The sequence below is a fragment of the Saccopteryx bilineata genome, chromosome 1 (genome assembly GCF_036850765.1).
Source record: "Saccopteryx bilineata isolate mSacBil1 chromosome 1, mSacBil1_pri_phased_curated, whole genome shotgun sequence".
Classification (NCBI taxonomy): domain Eukaryota; kingdom Metazoa; phylum Chordata; class Mammalia; order Chiroptera; family Emballonuridae; genus Saccopteryx; species Saccopteryx bilineata.
This window is the reverse complement of record NC_089490.1, coordinates 163,075,698-163,091,844: the sequence shown is the minus strand read 5'-3', so window position 1 is coordinate 163,091,844 and position 16,147 is coordinate 163,075,698. Positions and strand designations below refer to the sequence as shown.

General features: G+C 34.5%; 1 protein-coding gene across 1 annotated transcript in view; it reads right to left on the bottom strand.

The window, feature by feature from the left end:
• Positions 1-439: 439 nt before the first annotated feature.
• The window catches only part of GLRA3 (glycine receptor alpha 3), a 175,842-nt gene continuing 160,134 nt past the window's right edge, over positions 440-16,147 (bottom strand). The window contains exon 9 of the mRNA XM_066253420.1: positions 440-1,025. Coding sequence (XP_066109517.1) covers positions 750-1,025 — 276 coding nt within the window. The 3' untranslated portion in view covers positions 440-749. The remainder of the gene's footprint in view (positions 1,026-16,147) is intronic.

Below are 16,147 nucleotides of genomic sequence, written 5' to 3'. Positions count from 1 at the left end.
ATATACACATGAGGTTGTTTTATTTTTTTAACGTTATTATTTTTTTATTAAAGATTTGTCAGCGAGCCAGATGAAGCCATCAAAAGAGCCACATCTGGCTCGTGAGCCATAGTTTCCTGACCCCTGCTTTAAACAATTCAAGTTAGTATCTAAATAATAAAAGTTCTTTATTTTAATCTTCTAATTTGAAATATTTTTATTATTACATAAGTTGGTCCAATAGTATCTGTATGTACAATTCTCTATTATTATTTAACAAATTTTCCACTGAATTAACTGATTATTTTTCTATTTTATAACTACAGAATAAGGAAATATTTTGAAGCTTCACACTACTAATTTTTTTATCTTCAACATTTCCCCTTTTTCCTTTTATAAAGGTTATTATTCAGATTTTACTTTTGTAAGATTCATTATCATTGAGTTAAAAATCAGGGAATCCAAAGTAGTTTTCACATGGACTATTATGTGATATTATATAACATACAAACACATTGGCAGTAACACTTCCACTTATGTTACTTACTATGGAAGAGCAGATAAATTAATATGAAATAGAATGTCACTATTGTATATATAGTATCCATTAAAAGAATCTTAAGCTAATTCATGACTTTGCATAGCAAATCACATAATATCTTCCCCTATGCCATTTTAATACAATGGTCATCATTTATACACCACACCTATGGCAAAGATACTTCCTTCTGAATTGACTGTTGCACTTGCAGGACCCCAGAGACTTAATCTTATTGTTGATGATGAATATCCTCATGCCTAAGGATTTTATAGATAACCCAGTAGAAAATATTAAAAATCAAAAAGGCTAATGGGAAACAGGCTCGGGAGATAGTGTCAATCTTCTTGGCCCGGTCGATAAAGACCTTCCTCATTTCATCAGGGCTTTTTGGCATTACCTGGACAGGATGGTTTGGGCCCTTGGGGGTCACACCATCTTTTGCTTGCAGACATGGTCCCATTCCATAGGCTGTAAAGCTGAATCGACTTTCCCTTACCTCATCGTCCTGTCACGAGAAAAACATAAGAAAACATGTTAATCATGAAACAGAGCATAGATAACAGGCGCTTCATTATCATAACTTAAGCTTATCATGATAAATGTTAACATTATATAGAAAAGATAACTTAAGTTTATAAAGATGAGCTGCTTTTTTTCCCATTCAAGTTTTATTGATTGAATGTGCTTCACATAGATGTGTTCATTAAGAAATATGAAACTCTCAAATGATATACAGGTTTTTTAATGGAAAAACTAACCATATTGTTAGAATATCTATATAAGTTGAACAAGAAAAAAATCTATATCTTATGTTTATTGAATTAATTTTTTTTATATTATGTCTCTAAATGAGTAAATATGTGATGTCAGAAGGGAAAATACCAGGATCATTGACTGAAATTTTATTTTCATGAAGGCAAATTTTTTAATATTTTCTATAATTTTATGTTATTTTGTTGGAAAATACAGTTTAGCTCAACAATACTGTTTGATTTTTTTGTTATCCTCACTTAAAGCTATACTTCTATGTTTTACACTAACCCACTGGAAGACTATAAGATAGTCACATATTCTGGTTTATATACAATTACTTTTTAAGGGCATTGGTTTATAGAAATTACAAGTGATATTTAGCAAAAGTTTATTTCACACTAGAGAAAATTATAAATTATTATGTTCTAAAAAGTATTGTTACTTTTCTCTGAAATGTTTCAGATTGAAGAGAATTCTCTTTAAATGTACATGAAAAAAATTTAAAGAAAAACTATTAATAAAATTATAATAAAAAATGTTCATGATAGAAAAATATAACACTAATTTATAATGAAATCTATTGATAAATACTTTAACAAATTTATTGAGAACATAACAGTAGATGGCTACCAATTAATTGAATTTTTTGTTACTAAGATTGAAAATTTAAAAGATGACATTTTACTAATTTTTTATAGTTCACCTCTTACAGATTTTTGATGGTAATATAAGAGATAAAAGTAACTAAGTACTCAAATTCAAAATATTACTTGGGTTTGTAAAAGTAGAAGTTCAATGAACAGTATATCACAAAATATAAAAGAAAAATTAGGCCCTGGCTGGTTGGCTCAGTGGTAGAGCATCAGCCTGGTGTGTGAAAGTCCAGGGTTTGATTCCCAGCCAGGGCACACAGGAGAAGCGTCCATCTGCTTCTCCACTCTTCCCCCTCTCCTTTCTCTCTATCTCTTTCTTCTGCTCTCACAGTCAAGGCTCCATTGGAGCAAGGTTTGCCCTGGTGCTGAGGATGGCTCCATGGCCTGCATCTCAGGTGCTAGAATGGCTCTGGTTGCAGCGGAGCAAAGCCCTTGATGGACTAAGCATCGCCCCCTGTAGACCATGCTGGGTGGATCCCGGTTGGATGCATGTGTAAGTCTGTCTGTCCTCCCCCCTCCCCTGCCCCTGCTTCTCACTTTGGAAAAATACAAAAAAAAAAAGTAAAAATTAAAATAGATTGTAAAAATAAGAAGATTATTAAATTTGATGTAATTATGTCTAAAATAGGTTTCTGGCAAATTATGAATTTGCAGTTCCACCTGAAAACAAAAAATGTAATTATTGGAAATTATATCAACAGTAAGACATATAAGTAATTGAACTTCGAGGAAACATGTATAACATAAAAGCTGATGATCCAAATCACATGCAACTACTGTTGTAATCTTTCAATAACTTGGAAAGTGATTTTCCAGTAGTCTTCAATAAAAATGTTCATTCATGCTGACAATATTTTTAGCTTCCATGGAAATTTTAAGACTAAATTATCATTTGCTTTGAATTTTGTATATCTCTTAAATAGTGGATATACTAATTAAACTGTTCTTATGGAAGTGCTGAAATAGTATCTTTATAATTTAGTAAATTATGCTGGTGCTTCATTCTAGAAGAAAAATTTAGATCACTTGAGTAATATGTACAATTTTGTGTGAAAAAAAAGTATGAAATATCCTTTTAAGCCACATCAACCCGTGTGTTTAAAAAACTCCATCTCAAAATAGGGCAAAATATAACTTCTGAATGAGCATTTACAATGCGGTGCTGGTATATTAATTAAGTCACTTGAGAGGTTGACTACAAAAATGCTAAGATTTTAGAATCCTTGCTAATGTGTTTAGTAAAGTAGTATGTATTGACTATCTTTTTTTCCCCAATTTTATTGAGAAATAATTAATATATATCACAGTATAAGTTTAAGGGATACAACCTAATAGTTGGATTTACATATATTGTAAAATGATGACAATGGGTTTACTTAATATCCATGACCTCTTGTAGATAAAATTAAAAGAAAAAATTTCTCCTTGTCATAAAAACACTTAGGATCTACTCTCTTCAGCACTTTCCTATGTGCTATGGTCATCATATTGTACTAGGCACATGCCTAGTACTGATTTATCCTTGTAACTGGAAGTTGTCCTTCTAATCTCCTTCTTCCATTCAACTACCTTTCTAATCATCTGTTCTGGAGAACTTAATATTTTCAAACCTTTAGAGACCCTCATACCTGAGAACAGAAACAATCTCTACAGTTTATCATATTTAGTGAACAACAGTATTTTTCTCAACCATATCTTTCCACAGCACTGACTGAGTTAAGGGTTAACCAGTCAGTGGTAGGATTCAGCTGGTTCACACTGCTTCAGCAGAACCAATGCTTAATTTTAGGCTAAGTTTGGCAAACTGGTTGTTAAAATGTCACTTGTAATCAAGGTTCTCTCTAAGGTGGGCGCCTGGGCAGCTGCCCAATGTGGAAATCACAAATGTACATTTCTTACTGTTTTTTTTCATGTTCATCTGCACAGTAGTGTATTCTAAGTGCCTGCAGTAATGTTCATTCTGTCCATAGGTGAAAAAAATTGCAAGCGAGGATGCCAATCAAGAAGCAATATGGAAATATCTTAAATAACAGTTTTATTGTTTTTTGTCAGGTATTATTTAATATTTTTATTGCTCTTTTAAAACTCTTATAATCTAGTTTTGTGTACCTTTTTATTGTTCTTATTTAAGTATTAAACACATGAAATAATAAACTACCTTTGTTGGGTATATCTTTTTTTGTACTTAAAACAGTCGTTAGGGCAGAAAACTGATTGTTAAACTATTTGAATCCCAAGGGTTAACCCCAGGCCTGGGCCATTTCAGGCCTGCTGAGATTGACTTCTGATTATTCCAACATCACTTCCTTATAAACAACAGAGTTAAGCTAACTGGGCAATGTAGAGTTTGGGTCACCCATAGTGAAGGAGAGTACTTGCCCTGGGGAAGCCAAACAGTGGCCTGAATGTCTCTGGCCTACGTGACCAGACGGTATACAAATTTGGTGGGAAATAAAGGCTGTGAATTCTCTGTGTCAAGGTGACCACATACACACACATGCCGTGACTGTTGTCTGTGGCAGCTGCACCTACAGGTTTGTTGGGGGAGGGACATAAGAAGCTGTGCTCTTTAGTAACAGCGGGGCCTCCTGATTGGATGACGGTGCTGTGTCTAAGGTGAGTGAGGCCTGCCTCACATGCTCCTGCAGGACCAAATAAACGTTATATCGGGCGAAAGCCTACCATGTCTGAAGGGTCTGCTTGACAATTTGAACCCCAAATTTCAGCGGCGGTGACCAGAAGCAGAGACCTGGCTCTCAGATCGTTTCAGACTCCAAAAATTTGGAGAGAGTCCTGATGAGAATGTGATGTTGATCCACCTTGTGACTGAGGCAGTGAAAGTTCTGTGGAAAATAACTGGTTGATAGATCCTATACCTGGATGTGGGTGACAGTGATGCAGTCTTGTCCCTTGAGGAGTTGGCAGGTGAGTGATCAGTAAAGAGAAACGGAAAGGAACCGCAGTGATAAATTGAGGAGAGAGTGGTTCAAAAGACAATTAATTCCTTGTCTCCTATTAATTGGTTATTTGTGAAGCTGAAACCACTCGGGGGAAAGAGAAAAAAGGGCAAGGAAAGCAAGCAGCTTCGTGACCTGTGCTCAAGAAGAAAACGGAAGTGCCACTGGGACTGAAAACGGCCTTTTTGCACTCCACCTTGATAGCACTTCTCCGGAATCCCAAGCAAATGGCCCTGGAAACTAGTAATGGTAGTGCAGCCCAGTCCGATATAATTTAAGCCTCAAATAAAAGCCGTGTGCATCATTTTAAAATTTAAACTTACGTTAGCTACAGTTTAATAAGTTAAAAGAAACAGGCAAAATTACTTTTAGGAACACATTTTATTTAACTCAGTATGTCCCAGATATTAATTAAACACTACTGAAAATAAAAGTTAAAAAGATATTTTACATTCTTCATTTCATACTAATGTCAGGGTATGTTTTAACACGTCTTAATTCAGACTCCGTATTTCTAGCGCCCAGTAGCCACATGTGGCTTGTAGTGACCATACTGAAGAAAGCAATTACAATATAATGGAGCTGTGTCTCCATGCTTTCCAGGGTCTTCAGGTTAATTGACCTAAGAGCTGATAAATTTTTTTGCGTGCTGCTGCATGAATGCTAACACCTAATTGCCATAGCGTTGCCATTCAAGAATTGCTAGCAGGCGTATAGTCAATGACCCTTCCGGAGTGGGTGAAGCCCTGGGTGGTATGAATCTATACTGAGGAAGGTAGCTACCTGGCTCTCTCACTGCTATGAAATGGAACATCCCTTTAGAAGAGTAGCAAACTTGGGTTGGCCTTCTGATAACATATATATTATCAGAAAATATATGTATAAATCAGATAATATATGTATAATCAGATATATTATAATATATATATTGCTCTGAAGGCAGTTTTAAGAGCATCGGTTCCCCAGTGTGGCTCTCCTTTTGGGAAGGTAGGAGGGTATATATTATTCATGGGTACATTTGCTTTTGCAGCTGTCATGCTGGGTATTACTAATAGAAAGAAAAAAAATACCTGGGCTGTTCGGAAGAAAGGTCATGGCCAGAGGTGACTTTATTAGCTCTCTTTAGGTGACTTTTAAGACACAGAAGAAAACTGACAGGATTCTTAAGAAAGATTTCCTGGTACATTATTGCCCGCTGGGAGGAAGGAAATCTCCCAGTTCCGCCAGCTGCTTCCCTTAAGGACCTCTATTAATCTGCTGCTTTCATCTCTGAAGTGAAAGCCAGTGATGCCAGTGAGGAATGGAAACAAAAGGCACTTCTATGGGTTGCTGAATTTACTCCATCTGTTAAGGCAGTGAAAACAAAGAACACTGACTTGAAGGCAGGAGAGCTCCATGCCCAATTCTGACTAGGGTTCCAAGGTTACGTTAGGGTTGAAGTTGACTGTCCCGGGGTGGTGTACACAGCTTTTGGGGATTACTGGATGCCAGCGCACAATGTACAGTAATGCTACCGGAGAATGAGAAGGCAGTTTAAGAGCAAAAGAAAAGTTGATGGGGCAAAGAAAAAGGCAGAATGATGCTGTGATAGTAGGTATCATGGTCATAGCAAAAACTGTACATAGGAAATAAGAGACCAAGATATTTCCAGTAAATAGTATTGCCTTTGGCTAAATGTATAATCAGAGAAAATGTGACATGTGAAGGAATGATTTTGCCATGTCTGGCTGGGGCATAGCCTTGGGCAGTTCTTAGCTCAGATGTAACTAGATGTATTGAAACGAGAGCCCTTAGAATTGCCTGAACCTTCCACAGTAACGATTAAACAGTACAAGATTCCAGGCAAATCAAGGCAACTCCCACCTTTGATTAGGGAATGGTGGCAGCAGGGGTGATAGACACTCATTAATTTTCCCTTGAACATTCCTGTCTGCCTAATGTGAAACTAACTAGGTTCCAAAGGCTGACTACTTGGGTTCACTAAAGAAGGACCCCTTACAGCCTCCGCCATGATGGATATGATGAAAACCATTCAAGATATTCAGAAGGACAAAGGCAGCTGGTAGGCTTTGACAGACTTAATTAAAGCTTTCCTCTTATTTTCAATCTAAAAAAAAGAGTCAAACACAGTGTGTCTTCTTGTGGGGTAGACCCAACTATAACCTCACTGTTATCCCTTAAGGAAGCCCGGATTCTCCGGTATACGGCTACATGATTAGAAACGGTTAGGTCCGGATCACTGTCAAAAGTAAGTTGGTTAATGATAAATGGTCGTTTCCTTCTCTGAGGAGAAAGTCATGGGAGAGTCTGGAAGCTTCAGTGGCACATGTAACTAGGTAAAGATGGATAACTAATCCAGAAAACTTTAAGACTTGCTCCCATCAGCCCAGTTTCTGGAAATAACCTGGGCAAACCTCTAGAGACAATTCACATACAGTGAAGGGAAAACTGCTGTTTCCTCTGGACCCCACTAGGAGAGAAACAGCTTACAGCACGATCTGAAATCTGACAGATAAATTTTGGATTTCTGTTGGCCAAACTATATAAAGTAACTAGAGAAAGACTGAATTTGAAAGGGAAACAAGGGTAAACTGTGAGAGGTTTGAGACAGGTAATAACCTAAACTGCCTCTCAGTGGCTGTAAGATTCATTCACGGTGAAGGTATTTGCTACTAAAATACGCTATGTAGACTGGAGTTTCTAGAAAAAGCTCAGTAGAGGCTCCCAAGGGGAGCTACTGGGATTTGAAACTAGAAAGCTTTCTGATGCTGTGAGCAGATATAATCTATATGAATGATGGTTACTGGCGTTCTCCTTGGTTCTGGTGGAAGCAAGAACTCAAAATGAAGGGATCTGAAGATAATCGGACTATATTCAGGCCTAATGTCTCTACCATGTTATAGGTGATGTCAAAAAGGCATTGCAAATATGCAACATAATCAAATGTCAAAATAACCTGGAGATGTTTTCTCTAAACATATGTACCCTGATTTATCAATGTCACTCCATTAAAATTAATTTAAAAAGTAGATATTTTAGCCTAAAAAAATTATTTATGTACTTAGCAAAGGGACATAAAAGAATTGTTTATCTGACTGAGGCAATAACCGGGGAGTATAAAATAAAGATTTTTTGGAAATTTCAAAAAAAAAAAAAGGCATTGCAATCTAAGTTCCATGATAAAATAGAAATGGTATTTTCAGAAAAACATAAGGGGAGTACCTTGGCCAAAGTACATTTTATTCATGAAAACGTAGCCTATCTGACAATGAACTAGTGGTGGAATCTCTGGTTAAGCTACAGAAGTGGTCTAAACATCATGATTCTCTTTCCACGGAGGCAAAACAGGCCACCAGGTTCACCAATGGAAACTCCCATATAGAAGGTCAGTACTCAAACCACACTTGTACTGGAATAAATAACTGTAGTTGAAGAGAGCAATGTCAGTCTACACAGTGGGCTGACTTGAGAACAGTTCATGTGGCAATGTCAAAAGAACTGATTCTTGCTCTCAGAACAATATCTGGATGTTCAAAGACCCCCCCAGGGTACAAGATAGAATTCCTTATAGAAATTCCAGGGAGGAAGTAAATTTGGTCATTTAAGGCCTACCAAATTGCTAGCTCAGAAGGAGACAAGGGTGCCAAGACATGTCCTGCACTGGCCATGGATGGAGCCATGGTGGTGTCCGGGCTGTCAACAATAGACGTGTTCCTCTGTTGCCTGATGAGGCCATCGAATGATGAGAGCTTATCTTGAATAGTAACAACAGAACAAAATTGCTTGAAAATTGGCTTTGGGTTAAAGCTCCGAATGACAAGCACTAACACATAGCTCGCGGTGGAATACATAGGGTCTTTGCCCACGGCTCCCAGAAGATTTAATGGATTTTGGCAGAAATAGACAGCTAGTCCATCTTGGGCTCCGTGTACCCTGTAACAAAAGCCACAGCTGAAAATACTATTAGTGCCTTGGAACAAGGCATCTTACATCAGTTTGTGCCCCTGGAATAGACCTCATTGGACAAAGAAATACATTTAAACATGGCCAATATATAAAATGGCCCAAGAGCAGAGCACAGGAAGGGCATGTCATACATATCCCGTCCACCCACAGAGCAGAGCTTTAAATAGAAATTGGAATGAGCAATTAAAACATGTATTACTAAAAAGAATGACAAGGATATGACAGTTGGCTAGCTCATTAAATGAGTGTGTATGAGGGAGTGGGTATAAGTGAGTTTAAATTGGAATGCCTTTAGAAAGGTGTCTGGTGTCTGTTGGTGGAGGTGAACGAGGTGGGGAACAATGCTGCCACACCACTCTGTCTTTCCCACAGCATAGGTTTTTCTTTGGTGTTACCTGATATAATGGTTCTGGGTCTACGATCGTCGTTTGCATTTTTTAGCCATAGGGATTATTGCTTATGAGATACTACATCTATTTCTTTAAATGAGGAAGCCATTCATGCCCTGGGCAGGTGAGGGAACAAAACATCCTATGTGCTTGAGAGCTGCGAAGCTCTCAATAAAAATAAAGATCCTTTATCTCTTGCTTTTCAGCCTTCGAAAAAGTTAAGAAAATGACATATGGAGATGAAAGCTTATTTCTTTCATCATTTCTTAAGCCTCCTTAAACCTCTAATCCAGGGGTCAGGCACCTTTTTGGCTGAGAGGGCCATGAATGCCACATAATTTAAAATGTAATTTCATGAGAGCCATACAATGACTCACGTACATTATGCATTATCCAATAAAAATTTGGTGTTGTCCCGGAGGACAGCTGTGATTGACTCCAGCCACCAGCAACCATGAACATGAGCGGTAGGAAATGAATGGATTGTAATACATGAGACTGTTTTATTTTTTTAATGTTATTATTTTTTTTAATTTAAGATTTGACTGCGAGCCAGATGCAGCCATCAAAAGAGCCACATCTGGCTCGTGAGCCATAGGTTCCCAACCCTTGCTCTAATCAGAGCTACAAGTGCTGCACTGAACAAAGCTACTTCACATTTGGATATTGGTTTCAATAGAATACGACACACTTAAGCAATTGAAACTTAACCGTCTTTATATAGCATTGGTCCATCATAAAAACTGGCAACAATTTGCAAAATCATCATCATTCTACATGCATGCAGTAATGAGTCTTTTCAAGACCAATGTTTCTTGCACTGTGGTCTACATAACACTTGTCTTGGAAGCAATCACTGGGAGGGCTTGCTGAGACCAGTTTTCTGGATCTCCATTGCAGAGTCTTACTCATTAGCATGTAGGCTGTCCAGGTATCAGCATTTCCAACAATGTCTGTAGGTGATTATAATGCACAGTCAAGTTATAAAAACAAAAGTTCCCTAGAGAAACAATGCAGCTATCCTGGGCGGCTTGAATTTGTAATGATGTACCATTTCTTTTTAATTCATCTAACATTTTTTAATTTACATTTTAAGTGGTTGTTTACAAAAACATACCTTGTAATGATTTTGTGCTGGTATATTTTAATAATTCCTGTTTTTAAGTTAGGCTGTTTCTAGATAAGGCTACATGGAAGACTATACAACTTGTATTTTTATCCATTTTAAAATTTACTACAAGACATGAGCATATGTTAGAAAATAGACTGATTGTGTTATAGAAATGTGATTTAAACCATTATTGTTTTCAAAAGCATCTGGAATATGATTTCACTTACAAATTCATCACCAATGGCTTTCCTATTAAACTGGGAGTTGAAGAAACAGAAACTGTTAATTTTAATAAAAAACACTTCCCTCATTAAAATGTCTTGTTCAAACATCTATTTCCTAACAACGGTAATAGAAAACAAAACGCTGAGGAACACATAAGTTCTAAAAAAATATAAATAAATTTGGTATCTGTATTATGAAAATTGGGTGTACTATGGCAGAGAGTTTTCCAATATTTTATGTAGTCATAAATATATTAGATGGTCCAAATTTAAATCGGAGTCAAGATGTATATTCAAAATAAAAACATTTTATTACAGTTAAGCCATTCCATGGTTTCATTATTTATTGCCAGAAGTCTGGATCGTTTTAATTAATTTAGCTCTCAGATTCTTGGTTTCTATTTCCAAAGAAAGATTAGAGCACAATCTAGCAGGTTTTTAGGGTGAGAAAAAATATATAAAACACCTAACAAGGTACTTAAATTGTTCTTATTATATTATTAATATTTTGTTTATTATAATTGCATAATATACAATATTAAAAAAGTACAAATACCTACTTGAATCAGCTTACTCTTAGATATTTTAAATCCACAGAAACTAAACTAGCACTAAAGTGCTATGTAAAATAGGCCTCCCTATTGCTCACTCTGCTGTGACCTTGCACTTACCTTTTGCTTAAAAAAAATTAGCCAACAGCATAAAACTGAAAACAGCATTTTGCCCCTCCAGGCCTCACTTTATTATTGTTACAATAGATGGGATTTGCTAAATGACTGTTATGATCTTTGCAAATCTAATTTCTGCAATCAAGGAGTCTTTAGCGTTGTCAATATGTTCTATGGAAAAGTACAAATATTTTAGGCATGCCCGTTAGGTGAGGCATGTGGAGTCATCTTACAGCTTTAGAAGTAGGATCTAGTTCTGTTAGACCAAGCTTCAATTTGTACCCCAACCAGTCAGAGGATGAGAGAAAGGACTATTAAATCTTAAAAAGGTCACGTTACTCTTTTTAAAAAAATGATCAACCTATTAGGTTCATTTTGAGAGGCTCCACTTAATGTATTAATTTTAAGCATGGTTCATACTTTTCTAAATAGCTCATTTTAATAGTGGATGACTATATTAAAAATTATATTAAAATTCTTTGTGACTGATGTCTTTGCTTTGTAAACTCAGTGATAAAACTATCTTGCGTTTACATGTATTTCAATGTGCAGTGATACTTTTTATTCCCAGTAACACTCAAATATTTCTTTGCGATAATTCAGTTTTCTGGAGATATTTTCAGCTTGAGTTTCTAATGAACTTAAGGTTCAGAAAAGCAAGGTATTTAGATAGACATCCAAAACTGTTGATACTATGCATTAGCCAATATTTAATATTCATAAAATTACAGCATTTTACAACTCAAAATAAAGGTATTAATAAAAATTAAATAAAATAAACTAAAAATGACCTCAAGAACATGGCTGATTGAAAAGGTAAAATTGAAGAGTTAATATACCCACAAGTAATTCCTCTTAATATGCTTCAAACTAGAAGGGTAGGCAATGAAGAACATAAAAAGTCATTTATTTAGTGCACAAGTCTTTCTACAGGAGGATCTGTTTTCACTAAATTTGGAAATGAGAAAAATGTGTCAGTTATTCAGCATCAATATCATATGGTGAAACATTCTAAATGCTTTTCATCTTATTTAGAGAATTCTGCCAAAGACTGATTCATGTAACATGCATATTATACCTAGAAATATTAGAGATAGATTGAAAATCCAGGTGTAGATATAGTCATTCACTTGAGTTGCTTCATTCATCTCTATCATGAAACATAATGCACTTATGAGGTAAGAATTTCCTATCCTCTTCTCAGTCCCAAAAATATAAAGCCCCAAAAACTTATGTGGGTGTGGGGGTGATGAAGACAAAAATTGGCAGCGAGTGGTAACAAAACATTAAGTATCTAAAAGTGTCTGTAATGGTTATGTAAATTGCTGTGAGATATAGCAGCATTAAATATGTTATTTTTATCTTAATGTTTCTTCCTTAGTAGGTAACCTCAGGGTGTTTTTTTACACAATCAAGATGTTATCTAAATTATTCCTAAGGCTTTTCTCATTTAAATAACTTTCTGAAACTTTTAATTGTAAGCTAAGAAAGTGATAGATGGAGGAAAATGTGAATTGTTATTAATTTCCAGGTACATGATTTCAAAGTATATGGATTTTGAAAAAAAAATTACTAACAACCTAATGGCTTATTTTTGTTGGGAAAAATCACCATTACTTAGAAATTTCTAAGGTATAATGAAATATGTGAACATTTTTGAAATTGTTTTTCTAAAATGAGTATTAGTCTAAGATAAAAGAGTCCATTTAATACATCTATATACATTTCTATATTATTTAAAAATGAGTTAAAAGAATGCAATTATAAGTTAAAAATACCTTATAGTTGCAGGTCAATTGTCAATATAAAATTCTTTAAAATCTAGCTCCTAGGAAAACCTTCCATTTATTATAGATGACATATGAATTAGTTATGAATTAGCTAAGTTTATGCTTGGCATATTGAATTTAGAGTCAGAAACTGTTTGAAGATTATTGAACGGCAAAATGTAGGCTTAAAAATGAATGTTTGAGATGAAATATTGTGAAAATTCATTGCATATATTTTAGAGGATTGATGACAAATCAATGAAATAATTTTAAATTATTTATATATCTTTTTCTAGCATAATAAGCTAGATTATTTCAGTGCCAATTCATAATCATGGAGTGATATAATATATTGTAATATTATAGCATATATAAAAAACAGTGCTGTAAATCTGCTTTAGTTAACTTTGAGATGAAAGTTCTTACAATGCGTGTGAAAATTAAATAAAAATTATATTAATTTATTGAATATTATTTTTTCTTAAACAGGTATTTTAGAGGCACTATAGCTCTAAAAGATAGCTATGTTGAACCTAAACTCTAAATATTTGTTTGCAGAAAATAATTAAATTCTTACAATTTTTGTTTTACTTGAGAGGATGAAATTTCTAGCCCTTGTATATCAGAATCATTGAAATGGAATTTGTTTGAAGTTATTTGGGAACTACTTGTCTTCAGGTATGTATCAAAGATATTTGTAGGAAATGTTTACCTATTGAAAGAGTATCTTATACTCCAGAATACAGCATAAACTGACTGGAATAATAACTTTATTATATAACTTAGTGTATATGGGTGCCACATTGTTTCCAACTGTGGAGCCTCAATCTCTTCAACCAAAATAGTGTACATGTACGTTTATTTGTCTTAAGACTACAGACTGACAAAATGTACAAGGGAAAAAAATCAATTATTTGTTATTTTTAAAAGTTACCTTGAATTATTTTGAAGTAAGACAGCATATAAAGACATAAGCAAATAAAAGTGATGTTTTTGTACAGACAGTCAGAACATACTCCATGATATCTTTATTTTAAAAAGACAACTCTCACACCTAACAAAATATAAACTTGGCAATTATTTTCAAAATCTAGAACTAATAGTCCATGCTTATTTTATCTCTGTATATAAATAACAATTAATGTACAGTAACTAGAAAGATGAAGATACCAGAACACGGTGTGAATGTTTTTTCTCAGTAAGCCATCTCATCATTACATTACACGGCAACGCAGATGAAGCTACATGAAATGCATTAAAGCAATCCACCTCATTCACATCGCTTCACAAATCACATATGTTTAGAAATATTTTGGTATGTCTTAGTAACCCTACAGGACTGATATACTGATATCATTCATGGGAAGTACAACTTCTAACCAAAACTCTTTCATGTCATGCATACACCCACACATACACAGCGCTGAGGACAAGCAGCCATGACCAGGTGCGGTGGGTAATGTGCACACAGCAGGCTATGACAGTGTGGGGTGGGGAAATTTGACACAAGAGCAAACTTTTATTCTTTCACAATAGACAAAAGGTTCACTTGAACCTTCATAGAAGACAAAGTAAGGCATAAAAGATTGTCTACATTGCCTAAACCAATGCTGAACCAAGTTAATACTTTTCTAGAAATAATATTTACATCACTAAAAGGTCCCCTGTTGTGAGAAACTTTCTATAATGATGCTATTGTATTTTGTATATTCTATCAAGTTAGAGTTCTAAAAACAAACTCAAGTAAATCGGTAGTACTCATTAAAAAAAAAGGAAATTGGGTCAACAATTCGACTCATTTTGATTTTGTTGATTTAAAGATTTAGACTGATCAATCTGTTTTCAAACATAGTTCTTGTTTTTTATAAATGGTAAATTTAGTCAGCCCAGAGAGTTATTAGATTAAGAAAAACAGTCTTTAATATTAAAATGATTAACCCCAAATTTTTACAGATTATTATAAAATAAATGGGATGCATTTTTAATGAATGTATTTGCAAATCATTCTGCTTCCTTTTAAAAATTAAGTCAGAATTGACTATTAATGAGGTAAACCTGATTTTCATTAAAGTTCTTTTTGCACTGTTTTGTAAACAATATTTAATTAAATGTATATCTTTTATACGAAAGCTCCAATAAACATTAACTGCTTAGTTACTGGAAATTTAAATATACAGCTCACAAAAATTAGGGGACATTTTATAGCTTCATATTCATTTTAAAATATCTCCTAATTTTTGTGAGCAGTATATATACCTCTCCCCAAAATGCTACTATATGTGATTATGCAAATTCAATGCAACTAAAAATATTTTTAAATTATAGTTAAGTTAATCAAGTAAAAGTAACTGGATCATGTAAAACAAAATTTTAAGGATGAAAAAACAAAAAAGAAGTGGCTATTAGCTATGTTGGGAACAAATTTGAAATTTTGGTAGAAAAGAAAAATAGCTAAGTGATTATATATTATAATATAAAAAAGTGAATTAGGACATATGTCCCTATGAGCTCTTTTTAATAAAACATTTTAAACAATGCTGCTATCAAAACCAAAATTATTTATTTTCTATAAAAAAATCTCAACATATTTTAACCTTTCGAATAGGTTCTAAGGATATATAAATTAAAAAAAGATTTTTATTTTTGCCTTATTTCTACGTTTCTATTTTCTGGAAGAGGAGCTGCTTTTAGAACTCTTTGTAATTAACTTTCCCATTTATTTTGAAACTAATTTTGTCAAAGCACTCTTCTATGAAGACTATAATAACATCTATGTAATATTTTTGTTTAATACACATTAAAAATTCTTTTGAATGATTAAATTAGTTGGTTAACAAGATGAAAGAGAATAATGGAATATCCTTTTACTGAGCGAGGGAAGACAAATGGAGTTGTTAGAAAAAGAGGATGTTCTTAACTGAAAGGGGATGATGGTTGTTTGGCTTTAAATATGCAAGGGGCCTTGTTTCCCCACCAAACACTGCCTGGGTGCAGAAAATGCTCTTCGCGTTTTTACTGATGATCACATTCCTCTACTTAGAGTTAAGAAAGTCAATTTACCGTGTCTGAGAAACGGTAAAACTTCTCCAATGCAAAAGCTTCTGTCTGTGGGAAGGTAAAGTGGACCAAGAGGGATT